The sequence below is a fragment of the Balaenoptera physalus genome (assembly GCF_965194825.1).
Source record: "Balaenoptera physalus genome assembly, chromosome: 10".
Taxonomy (NCBI): Eukaryota; Metazoa; Chordata; class Mammalia; order Artiodactyla; family Balaenopteridae; genus Balaenoptera; species Balaenoptera physalus.
The window spans coordinates 63,376,762-63,389,986 of NC_138889.1; the positions used below are offsets into that span (position 1 = coordinate 63,376,762).

The following is a 13,225-nucleotide window of genomic DNA, read 5'->3' on the forward strand; positions in this document are numbered from 1 at the left end:
ATAACAACAACAGTAATAATAGCAGCAACTACCATTAACAACGAATGCCTGCAGAATGAGGTATCAGGAACATCACAGTATTAACCATTAAATAATGAGTGTGAATTGATGATAATAACGGTAATGTAATCCTTCTAATAGCAATATCTGAGATCAAGGACTGTGTCCTATTCATCCAGTATGCCTTGCATTTAGTACAGTGATTACCACATAATAATAGATGACTTTTTTTAACATTAATTTTTACTGTGGTTAAAAAGGTATAACAAAAGTTATCATCACCATTCTACTGTCTGTTTCTATGAATCTGACTCTCTACATGCCTCAAATAAGTTGACTCATACATTATTTGTCTTTCTGCAAGCAACTGGCTTATTTCACTTAGTATAATGTCCTGAAGGTTCATCCGTTCCGTAGCGTGTGTCAAAGTTTCCTTCCTTTTTAAGGCTAAATAATATTCCACTGTGTGTACATACATTTTGTTTATTCACGGACACTTGGGTTTCTTCTACCTCTTGGCTATTATGAACAGTGCTGCTATGAATATGGGTGTGTACATATTTTTTCAAGACTATTTTTCAATTCTTTTGGATATATACTCAGAAGTAGAACTGCTGGTTCATTTTTAATTTTTTGAGGAACCACCATACTCTTTCCCATAGCTGCCAAACCACATTTTACATTCCCACCAATAATACACAAAGGTTCTAATTTCTCCACACTCTTGCAAAAACATGTTATTTTTCTTTTAAAGTAACCTCCTAAGGGGTGTGATAACTCACTGTGGTTTTGATTTGCATTTCACTAATTATTATCAATGTTGAGCATCTTTTCATATGCTTGTTGGCCACTTGTTTATCATATTTGGAGAATCATGTATTCAAGTCCTTTGCCCATTTTTAATTAGATTTTTTTTTTTTAAATGGTTGAGCTATAGAAGTTCTTCATATTCTGGATATTAACCCCTTATTAGATATATGATTTGCTGGCTTTTCATTCTGTTGATTATGCCCTTTGATGTACAGAAGTTTTAAATTTTGATGTAGTCCAGTTTGTTTATTTTTACTATTTGTTGCCTATGCATTCAGTGTCGTACCCAGGAAATCTTTGCCATATATATTGTGAAACATATTCTAAGAGTTTTATAGTTTTAAGTCTATGTTTTAGGTCTTTGATCAATTTTGAGTTCATTTTTATTTATGGCATAAGGTAAGGGTACAACTTCATTCTTCTGTTGTGGATATCCAGTTTTCCCAAAACCATTTGCTGAATAGATTGTTCTTTCTCCATTGCATGGTCTTGGCAACCCTGTCAACATTTAACCATGTATGTGTGGGCTCTCTATTCTGTTCCATTACTCTATATATGTCTGTCTTTATGCCAGTAACACACTGTTTTGGTTCCTGTAGCTTTGTTTTTCAAGTCAGGAAGTGTGAGTCCTCCAGCTCTGTTATTTTTCAAGATTAGTCTGCCTATTCATGGTACCCTTGAGATTCCGTAAGTTTTAGGATCATTTTTTCTATTTCTGCAAAAGATGTGGCTGGGATTTTGATAGGGATTGCATTAAATCAGTAGACAGCTTTGGGTAGTATGGACAGCTTAACAATTTTAAGTCTTCCAGTCCATGAACATGGGATATCTATTCATTTATATGTCTTCTTCAATTTCTCTCCAGTGTTTTGTAGTTTTCAGTGTACAAGTCTTTTGCCTCCTTGGTTAAGTTTATTCCTAAGTATTTTATTCTTCTTGATGCTACTGTAAGTGAAACTGTCTTAACTTCCTTTTCAGATTATTGTTAGTGTACAGAAACTCAACTGTTTTTTGCGTGTTGATTTTGTACCTTGCTACCTTGTTAAATTTGTTTATTAGCTGTAAAGTTTTTTGTGGAATCTTTAGGCTTTCTACATATAAGATCACATCATCTGGGACTTCCCTGGCATCCCAGAGGTTAAGACTCTGCACTTCCACTGCAGGGGGCATGGGTTTGATCCCTGGTTAAGAAACTAAGATCCCACGTGCCGCACGGCATGGCCAAAAAAATAAGTAAGTAAAAATTTAAAAAAAAAGATCACATCATCTGTGAACAGAGATAATGTTACTTCTTTCTTTTCAATTTGAATGTCTTTTATTTCTTTTTCTTGTTTAATTGGTTTGGCTCGGGCTTCCGGCAGTGGCAAAAGCAAGCATCCTTGCCTTGTTCCTGATCTTAGAAGAAAAGCTCTCGGTCTTTCACTACTGAGTATGATGTTCACTGTGGGTTTTTCAAATATGGCCTTATTATGCTGAGGTAGCTTCCTTCTATCTTTATTTTGCTGAGTGTCTTTATAATGAAAAGGTGTTGAATTCTGTCTAGTGCTTTTTCTGCACCGAGATGATCATGTGGTTTTCTTCCTTCATCCTTCGTAAATGTGATGCATTACATTCATCAATTTTTGTATGTTAAGCCATCTGTGCATTCCAGAAATAAATCCCATTTGGCCATGGTGTGTAATCCAATCGATGCAGTGTTGAATTCTGCCTGCTAGTATTTTGTTGAGGAGCTTTACATCAATATTTATTAAAGATATTGGCCTGTAGTTTTCTTTTCTTGTAGCATCTTTGTTTAGCTTTGGAATCAGGGTAATGCTTGCCTCAAAGAATTAAAAAGTGTTCCTTCCTCAATTTTTGGGAAGAGTTTGAGGAGCATGGTGTAAATTCTTCTTTAAATATTTGGTATAATTCACCAGTGAATCCATCTGGTCCAGGGCTTGGGTGAAGCGGGCACCAGGGCAGGGGGTATTGATTACTAATTCAATTTCCTTATTGGTTACAAGGCTGTTCAGAGCTTCTATTTCTTTGTTTTTATTATTATTTATAAATTTATTTATTTATTTATTTTTTGGTTGTGTTGGGTCTTCGTTGCTGCGTGTGGGCTTTCTCTAATTGTGGCGAGCGGGGGCCACTCCTCGTTGTGGTGCGTGGGCCTCTCATTAAGGTGGCTTCTCCTGTTGTGGAGCACGCGTTCCAGGCACGCGGGCTTCGGTAGTTGTGGCACTCAGGCTCGGTAGTTGTGGCTCGCGGACTCTAGAGCACAGGCTCAGTAGTTGTGGTGCACAGCCTTAGTTGCTTAGCACGTGAGATCTTCCCAGACCAGGGCTCGAACCCGTGTCCCCCGCACTGGCAGGCAGATTCTTAACCGCTGCGCCACCAGGGAAGCCCCAGAGCTTCTATTTCTTCATGATTCAATCTCAGTGGGTTGTGAACATAAATGACTTTAATTATGGCCCTTTCACCTGGACCATTAGAAGCTAGTATCTCACACTAAAATATAGAGAAAGAGTTAAGCACAGTCACAGCAGAAACAAGAGAAAAATACTATTAAAAAGCATTTTCTGGGACTTCCCTGGTGGTCCAGTGGTTAAGAATCTGTGCTTCCACTGCAGAGGGCAAGGGTTCAATCCCTGGTTGGGGAACTAAGATGCCACATGGTATGCAGTGTGGCCAAAAAAAAAGTGTTTTCCAGAAGTTTTTGGAAACTAACCAATTGGACCTGAAGATATTAGGGAAAAGAAGTCAAAAAAGTCATACTATAGCATTTCTTTATCACTTATACTTTTAAATGAAAGTAGAGAAACAATAATCACACACACTATAGTAAGTCAAAGAGTCAAGTTGCAAAAAAATGTATATAATATGAATACATTTGTGTTAACAGAAAAAAATTGTGATTTAGCTGATTATTTTTAAAATATGTAAATAAATTCATACCTATTTAGCCCTTCACCCACAGGTGGTTTTTGGTTATCATCTAAGTAGACAATCACTTCTTTCCTTCGGATATGCACAATGTCATCTAAATTTAGATTTGTCAAATTCACATCTCCTTCAAAATAGATTGAACCATAACCTATAAATCAGAACAAACAGTTAAAAACTCATCCTGTATAGAGGGCAAATACCCATTTCATACTTCTAGTGATTATATAATCAGAAGAAGCAAGCAGCTTTAAACATTAATCAATATTCTAAATCACCCAGCAATTCCTTGAATGGGTTATTTCATCTATAATATGTATCAGAAGGTGACATCAAATACATTTATCTGATTTAACATGTGCGTTTTTACAGCACTTAACGTTATCCTCAAAATAGCCTTTTAAAGTCTCTCCCCATATATCTGTATGGCTGCTACATAAACAACCCTTAACACCTAGCCTGCAGTATGAATTAAAATACTTGAGCCCTTCTTTTAATACAATACAGCAAGATGAGATTTTTCCCCAAGAAAATTTTATCTGTAATAATAATATGAAGTTGAACCTAAATATTACCCATCTCTTGTCAACTATTAATTTTCTCACTTAGTATTTCTTGCTGTTTACAGTATTTTAATTGTAGAAAATTGCAATGAGCCAAATACTTACCAAATACTTACAGTCTTTGTAAAGACTGTTAGAAAGTTCTAGTCTTTTTTGTTACTTTTCAATCAAAGTGTCTATTCAGGCCAAGGTGGGTCCAAATGTAGGCAAAAAACAGATTTAGCTATCAAGAGCTTCCTTTACTTAATTACAAAAATAAAGTGAAGATCTCTGGCTTATACACTACTAACTCTTAAATTCACACTCACCTTTACGACCAATAGTGAAGTCAGAGACAATGCACTCTCCTTTTTCATTGGTAACTTTAGCTAGGTCATCCATGGATGGAATAGTATAGTAGCCAACCTTAGTGAGAACGATGCCTATGACAAAAGAAACGGAAAATACTAGTTGTGACTGACCTCAGGTAGAGGAATTTTCAGTAATATTTATTTCACTTTTTCCTTTTTAAAAATTTTCTACAGAATGGATAATTTAAAAAATTACCTGAAATAATCAGTAAATATTATAAAAAGAGAAAATATATAGGAATAAAGCATTTTTCCAAGCTAGTTTTCTTTCTTTTTTTTTTTTTTTTAATCTGCTTTTCTAAGAAACACTATTCCTAAGAGAAACCAAGTTTTTTTTAAAAAAAACCTCATGGTTAAGTAAGTTTGCAGAACATGCACAAGATAGTATATTACAGGTTCTGAAAACTCACAAAACAATGAAATCTATTTACTTAATCCAGTGTTTCCAAGACTTATTTAACCACAGAACTTCCTTTTCATATGACACCTATTAACATACTGCACTATGAAAGGCATTCCATAGAATACATTCTGGGAAAGACTTATTTTTTTCTTTTATTTTACACATGGAAGATGCCCAAACCCAGGTTTTTGGCTTATGCGGTAATTCAGTGGATTAGAGGTGGAGCTAAAACTCCAAACCCGATGCTTTTAGTTTTACATGTTATTGCCTTCTATAAACCTCTTGTATCTTTCAAATTTACATCCTCAAATTGAGAGCTAAAATCAAGATGAAAAATCCTACATGAGAAAGTCCCATAGACAAATGGAAACTTAAAGGACTACATTGATGTTATTTTAAAAAGTGCTAACTAGGCAGATTTCTGAAGAAATCAAAGAAAATATAGCATGGGTATGCTTATTCTAGTCACTCCTTGTTCCATTTATAGGAAGAGATCAGGCTAACTTGCTCTCTGAGAGGAAAGAGTTTAAGGCCAATATAAGATCAAATTCCAGCCTCCAGCAATGCCCACTCATATGCTTAACTTGCTTCTCTATGGGCAAGTTTTAGAGGGTTGTTAAAGTGTCCTTGAGAATGGAATTTTAAATTGGGAGGCGGCAAAAAAGGTCAGTGAGAAAACTAGAAACAATAAAAAAAAAATCTAGACTGGATATTTAAGATGCAGTATTATAATGAACTCATGTAGATGTCTAAACACAAATATAGACAGCATAGGATTCTTCATGTGAAAGTATAAAGTTGTTTCCTTAGGGCACCAAGTGACCAAGATATATATGAAGGCAATAAGATAATTAGATATAGAACAAGTTTACAGACACATCAAGACAAACTGTAAAATAAATGAAAAAAAAAAAAAAAAAGACTAGGCAAAACTAATCTATGTGACAGAAACCAGACTGTGGTTGACTTCTTGAGATGGGGACACAAAAGAACTTTCCAGGGTGAAAGAAATGTTCTATCTCTTGATTGAGTATATATATGTCAAAATTCATTGAAATGAACACTTAAGATCTGTGCACTTCACTATATACAAATTGTACCTCAGTTAAAAGGGGGGCAGGGGGAATGTAATGACATTTGTCAAAACCCAAATGAGATGTTAAGTCAACAGAGAAAAAAGGCAAACTTTAAGCATCCCGTCAAGATACTTCAATCTTGTAGTTTATACTGTTTCATGGATTAGTGTGGAAAAACTAATCAGTTCATTGTTGGGGACAAAAAAGAAAAGCACAGAACTGAGGTGATAATAACCATAGCAACCACTAACATTTGAATGCCTATTCTAGTCAGGCATTTATGGTCTATACACTTAAACGAACTCAAATCTCAAAAATCTCATATGATAATACTACTATAATTTTAATTAAAAAACCAATTAACAATATGTGAGTTTATAAAGCTAGGAAAAATTATGAGGATAGTCTCTCTGGCTACAAAATTTGGGATATTTAAACTATACCAGGATAATTAATAAAATGAATTTTAACTACTCCAAAGGTACAAAAAAAAGTGAATTCCAAATCAACCAAAGCATCAGTGTGAAGTGTTTAAGTGTTAACTTCCATAAAATGCAATAAAAAACATTTAGAAGTTCAAATAGCTGACTTCTATTATGTTGAAAATCAGTGACAAACAAGAGGTCTCATATGACTGGTAGGAGATTACTCAAGTGCCAATCTGAATCTGACCTGCTGGATGCATATGGTAAGCATTATTTTCTATTTCTTCTCGGTCATCCTGCAGTGACTCCTCATGAAAAGAGGTTCCTTCACTGCTTCCTTCCAGCCCATTTCGCAAGGCAGCACGCATGTTTAACGCAACAATGGTATCATCCACACTGTTGCTGCTGTTATGTTTATTTCCAGCACTCTCTGGGGTTTGAGGAACGGGTTTGGCAATAGGGTTGGTATAAAGATGTGACACAAGAGAATCTTCATCTCCATCCTGCTGATGGTTTTCATCAACTGGTTTGCTCAGAAAACTGAATCTGAAAAGGGAGAAAATAAATACTATCTTAGCCCCTTGAGTAGAAACAGTAGTAAAATGGTAACAATCAACCATTGCTAGGCTTTTACTAGCATCTGGCACTGTTCTAGGTAATTCCATGCATTAAAAATTCACTTAATACTTACGGTAAACCTGTAAAGTAAGCTATCATTCTCTGTATTTTACAGAAAACTCGGACCCAGAAAAATAACTTGCCAAGGTCACAAAGCTGTAAGTGCTAGAGTTGGGATTGTAACCCAGGAAATCTGGCTGTAGATTCCACAGCTTTAACTGACCTATTTTCATGAATGAATGAATCTGAGCATCACAATATTTAGTTTAAAGGGGGAAGGGGTGTCTACTATGTGGGGTCAAATAATCAGTGGTGAATTTCAAAATAAAAACCTGAAAATTTTTAATTTTTAATATTATAATCAATAAGGTATTAGATAATGATTCATTTATGAAAACGCAAACTAAAATTTTATCCAAAGAGAAAAAAAACAGGAGTGCAAAGACATATATGCAAGGATTTTTCATTGAAGCATTATTTTGAATTTAGGAATACCAAAATAATCTAAATGTCCTCTAATAGAGAACTGATTGAATTACCTTACATTTACAATAATGGTTACAGACTCATTTAAAAAGAGGAGGCAGGTTATTCATATTGATACAGAAAGGTGTTTACAGTAAATGGAAATAAGCAGGTTACAGAATATTATTTCGTGCATAAACTCTATAATATATAAGAATATATTTATAAATAAATTTTTAAACTGTAAGAATACATACTGAACTCTTAAGAATTAGTGTATATACTTGTACTTCCTCCTTTATATATTTCTATACTTTATTTTTTTGGTTTGGTTACAGTGACTGTGTATCACTTTAACAACCCCGTCCAAAATGACATACATGGATAACAAAATAGTTTTGCAGAACTGAATCAGAAAAACAATAATTTTAAGGTCTAAAGTGCTCAAGAAGCAACAACACAACATAATTTCTAGATGCTCATATGCTGTAATATTGGGTTGGCCAAAAAGTTCGTTCGGATTTTTCCATAAGATGTTATGGAAAAATCCGAACGAACTTTTTGGCCAACCCAATACTTCTAACTTCATAAAATTTCATAGAACGAATAAATTCTAAGCTCAGAATCTTTTCTAAATGAGCACAAGGCCCTCTACCAGAAGTAACCCAAATGAGAATTCAGTTTACCTCTCTCCATTTTCTGGATAATCAGATGGTGAAGCTAGATCTTCTGAATCACGATTAACAGGAGAGAAGAGATTGCTATTGTTAAGGTTTTTCAAAACCAGCTTCTTAATGCTCTTCCTATAAGCAGAGACCAAAAGAAAAAAAAAGAAAGAACTCAGGCACACATAATTACATCAAAGACTATCTTAAAACCTTAAGTGGAAAGGGGCACTCTTATTCAATTCATATATATCTAAAATTGACCTAACAAGTTCAATTCACCAACTTATCCCATAAATACATAACCAGAACACAAGGTCTCAAATATATTACACTCTGGTGTTTGGAAGAATAAGCTAAGCACATAAAAACCAAGTGGGAAATCCCCTAGAAAATACTCTTCCCTTTCTGAACTCCCTGGGCATTTTGTTCAGACACTAGTTTACTCATCACACTGTAATATATTTCAATTACTTCTCTATATGTCTTTTCTCTCATTAAATATTTTTTCTTTTTTGGCAGTCAGGATTTATGACTGCTCCTGCATAGAACTTGGCACGCTGCCTTGAAGGAAAATAGGATAGATGTTTGTTGATTAAATGAGATAGGTTTCTTTAAAAAAAAGACAAGAAAGAGGAGTAAAATCCCCTGATATCCAATGATGGAAATGACCATGAATATCTAAAAAGTTCAAGTTTGTGTACAATAGGTTTATTTAAGGCAACAACGTCTACAGCATACAGGCTTTAAGTAGAAAAACCATATAAGAGATCTTAATCAACCTCCACTTAAAAAGTCACTGGATTACCTAATGCACTCTATTCCCTCTTTTAAAACAACCAACCATTGGGAATTCCCTGGAGGTCCAGTGGTTAGGACTGCACGTTTCTACTGCGTGGGTTTGATCCCTGGTTGGGGAACTAAGATCCCGCATGGTGTGCGGTACAGCCAAAAAAACAAAAACAAAGCAAAACAAAAAAAACCCCACCAACCAACCCGCCTCCCCCCCGCCCCCACCGCCGCCCAAAACCAACCATTAAGTAGTTAGGCCACTCTCTTATTTATTCTAGTCTCAACAACTGGGTTATATAGTAACAAACATCTAGTGTTTGTTCCTTACCTATGTATGCTAGTTATACTCCTTATAGTAATGATGTTATTAAATAAGTATTAAGTAAGCCAATAAAATAGGCACTTGACAATAAAAAATTATTATTTCCATGAAAAATAAAACTTGCCCTCCTATTAATGGTAGACTAGGTAATGGAGACTAATTCGCCTAGGAAGGATTACCAGAAAACTCAGAGCTCTTTCTAGGCATTAAGAGCCAACAAGATAGTAAAAAATGACTGTACCAGCAACCTGGGGGGACAGTGGTATGGGGAGGTGTCCGATATTTTGGGTTGCTTTTCTCCTGAAGACCTTTCTGATCCAAAGGGAAGGCTGAGAGGCTGATGGTGAACTTGACAGTCTTGTGGGACCAGGGAGGCAGAGATGAGTCTAGAGCCACCAAGGGGGTGGGTCACTAGTAATGCCACTCGTTTTGTGTTGGGACCTGAAAAGTCTCTACCCCTGGAGTTAAGAAAGAACTAAAAGTAAAAAGCACATGGTCCTAAGTTCAGCTATGACTCATCTCAATAAGCACTGTCATAAAAAAAAAAACAAAAACTCTGAAGGTCAATATCATCATCCTTGAATTCCAGTTACTGCCACAGTTTTCTTCAAAGAAGATAAATGGCCAATAAGCACATAAGATACACAACATCATAAAGAGAATACAAATTACAAGCATGAGGTACCACTTCACTCCCACTAGAATGGCTGTTATAAACAAACAGACAAACCATAAAATAACAAGAGCTGACAAGGATATGGAGAACATTAAAACATTGTGCACTGCTGGTGGGAATGTAAAATGGTGCAGCAGCTATGGAAAACAGTTTGGCAGTTCTTTCTTTCTTTTTTCCTTTATTTTTTAACATCTTTATTGGAGTATAATTGCTCTACAATGGTGTTAGTTTCTGCTTTATAACAAAGTGAATCAGCCATACATATACATATATCCCCACACCTCCTCCCTCTTGCGTCTCCCTCCCACCCTCCCGACCGATCCCACCCCTCTAGGTAGCCATGAAGCACCGAGCTGATCTCCCTGTGCTGTGTGGCTGCTTCCCACTAGCTACCGATTTTACATTTGGTAGTCCATGCCACTCTCTCACTTCATCCCAGCTTACGCTGCCCCCTCCCCGTGTCAAGTCCATTCTCTACGTCTGTGTCTTTATTCCTGTCCTGCCCCTAGGTTCTTCAGAACCAATTTTTTTTTTTTTTTAGATTCCATATATATATGTGTTAGCATACGGTATTTGTTTTTCTCTTTCTGACTTACTTCACTCTGTGTGACAGACTCTAGGTCCATCCACCTCACTACAAATAACTCCATTTCGTTTCTTTTTATGGCTGAGTCATATTCCATTGTATATATGTGCCACATCTTCTTTATCCATTCATCTGTCGATGGACACTTAGGTTGCTTCTATGTCCTGGCTATTGTAAATAGAGCTGCAATGAACATTGTGGTACATGACTCTTCTTGAATCATGGTTTTCTCAGGGTATATGCCCAGTAGTGGGATTGCTGGGTCATATGGTAGTTCTATTTTTAGTTTTTTAAGGAACCTCTGTACTGTTCTCCATAGTGGCTGTATCAATTTACATTCCCACCAACAGTGTAAGAGGGTTCCCTTTTCTCCACACCCTCTCCAGTGTTGTTTGTAGATTTTTTTGATGATGGCCATTCTGACCGGTGTGAGGTGATACCTCATTGTAGTTTTGATTTGCATTTCTCTAATGATTAGTGATGTTGAGCATCCTTTCATGTGTTTGTTGCCAATCTGTATATCTTCTTGGGAGAAATGTCTATTTAGGTCTTCTGCCCATTTTTGGATTGGGTTGTTTGTTTTTTGGATATTGAGCTGCATGAGCTGCTTGTAAATTTTAGAGATTAATCCTTTGCCAGTTGCTTTGTTTGCAAATATTTTCTCCCATTCTGAGGGTTGTCTTTTAGGCTTGTTTATGGTTTCCTTTGCTGTACAAAAGCTTTTACGTTTCATTAGATCCCATCTTTTTTTTTAATTTAATTAATTAATTAATTAATTAATTAATTTATGGCTGTGTTGGGTCTTCGTTTCTGTGAGAGGGCTTTCTCTAGTTGCGGCAAGTGGGGGCCACTCTTCATCGCGGTGTGCAGGCCTCTCCTTATCACGGCCTCTCTTGTTGCGGAGCACAGGCTCCAGACGCGCAGGCTCAGTAATTGTGGCTCACGGGCCTAGCTGCTCCGCGACATGTGGGATCTTCCCAGACCAGGGCTCGAACCCATGTCCCCTGCATTGGCAGGCAGATTCTCAACCACTGCACCACCAGGGAAGCCCCCTGTTTTTGTTTTTATTTCCATTTCTCTAGGAGGTGGGCCAAAAAGGATCTTGCTGTGATTTATGTCAAAGAGTGTTCTTCCTATGTTTTCCTCTAAGAGTTTGATAGTGTCTGGCCTTACATTTAGGTCTTCAATCCATTTTGAGTTTATTTTTGTATATGGTGTTAGGGAGTGTTCTAATTTCATTCTTTTACATGTAGCTGTCCAGTTTTCCCAGCACCACTTATTGAAGAGGCTGTCTTTTCTCCATTGTATATTCTTGCTTACTTTATCAAAAATAAGGTGACCATATGTGGGTGGGTTTATCTCTGGGCTTTCTATCCTGTTCCATTGATCTATATGTCTGTTTTTGTGCCAGTACCATACTGTCTTGATGACTGTAGCTTTGTAGTATATAGTCTGAAGTCCAGGAGCCTGATTCCTCCAGCTCCATTTCTCTTTCTCAAGATTGCTTTGGCACTTCAGGGTCTTTTGTGTTTCCATACAAATTGTGAAATTTGTTGTTCTAGTTCTGTGAAAAATGCCATTGGTAGTTGGATAGGGACTGCATTGAATCTGTAGATGCTCTGGGTAGCATAGTCATTTTCACAATGTTGATTCTTCTAATCCAAGAACATGGTATATCTCTCCACATGTTTGTATCATCTTTAATTTCTTTCATCAGTGTCTTCTCGTTTTCTGCATACATACAGGTCTTTTGTCTCCTTAGGTAGGTTTATTCCTAGGTATTTTACTCTTTTTGTTGCAGTGGTAAATGGGAATGTTTCCTTAATTTCTCTTTCAGATTTTTCATCATTAGTGTATAAGAATGCAAGAGATTTCTGTGCATTAATTTTATATCCTGCTACTTTACCAAATTCATTGATTAGCTTTAGTAGTTTTCTGGTAGCATCTTTAGGATTCTCTATGTATACTATCATGTCATCTGCAAACAGTGACAGCTTTACTTCTTCTTCTCTGATTTGGATTCCTTTTATTTCTTTTTCTTTTCTGATTGCTGTGGCTAACACTTCCGAAACTATGTTGAATAATAGTGGTGAGAGTGGGCAACCTTGTCTTGTTCCTGATCTTAGCGGAAATGGTTTCAGTTTTTCACCATTGAGGACGATGTTGGCTGTGGGTTTGTCACATATGGCCTTTATTATGTTGAGGTAAGTTCCCTCTATGCCTACTTTCTGAAGGTTTTTTTTTAATCATAAATGGGTGTTGAATTTTTTCGAAAGCTTTTTCTGCATCTATTGAGATGATCATATGGTTTTTTTCCTTCAATTTGTTAATATGGTCTATCACATTGATTGATTTGCATATATTGAAGAATCCCTGCGTTCCTGGGATAAACCCCACTTGATATGGTATATGACCCTTTTAATGTGCTGTTGGATTCTGTTTGCTAGTATTTTGTTGAGGATTTTTGCATCTATGTTCATCAGTGATATTGGCCTGTAGTTTTCTTTCTTTGTGACATCTTTGTCCGGTTTTGGTATCAGGGTGATGGT

At 36.3% G+C, this 13,225-nt stretch overlaps 1 protein-coding gene across 16 annotated transcripts in view; it reads right to left on the minus strand.

Moving 5' to 3' along the window:
• NUP98 (nucleoporin 98 and 96 precursor) overlaps positions 1 to 13,225 on the minus strand; it is a gene marked incomplete at its 3' end in the record, with an annotated part of 98,238 nt that overhangs the window by 28,585 nt on the left and 56,428 nt on the right. For all 16 annotated transcript variants that reach the window (XR_014250449.1, XM_082411355.1, XM_082411366.1 and 13 more), the window contains 4 exons: positions 8,322 to 8,438; positions 6,800 to 7,098; positions 4,607 to 4,720; positions 3,748 to 3,886 (listed from right to left, as the gene is read on the minus strand). Coding sequence is in view for 15 of the 16 variants with exons in the window: in XM_082411355.1 (XP_082267481.1) it covers positions 3,748 to 3,886; positions 4,607 to 4,720; positions 6,800 to 7,098; positions 8,322 to 8,438 (669 nt within the window). The remainder of the gene's footprint in view (positions 1 to 3,747; positions 3,887 to 4,606; positions 4,721 to 6,799; positions 7,099 to 8,321; positions 8,439 to 13,225) is intronic.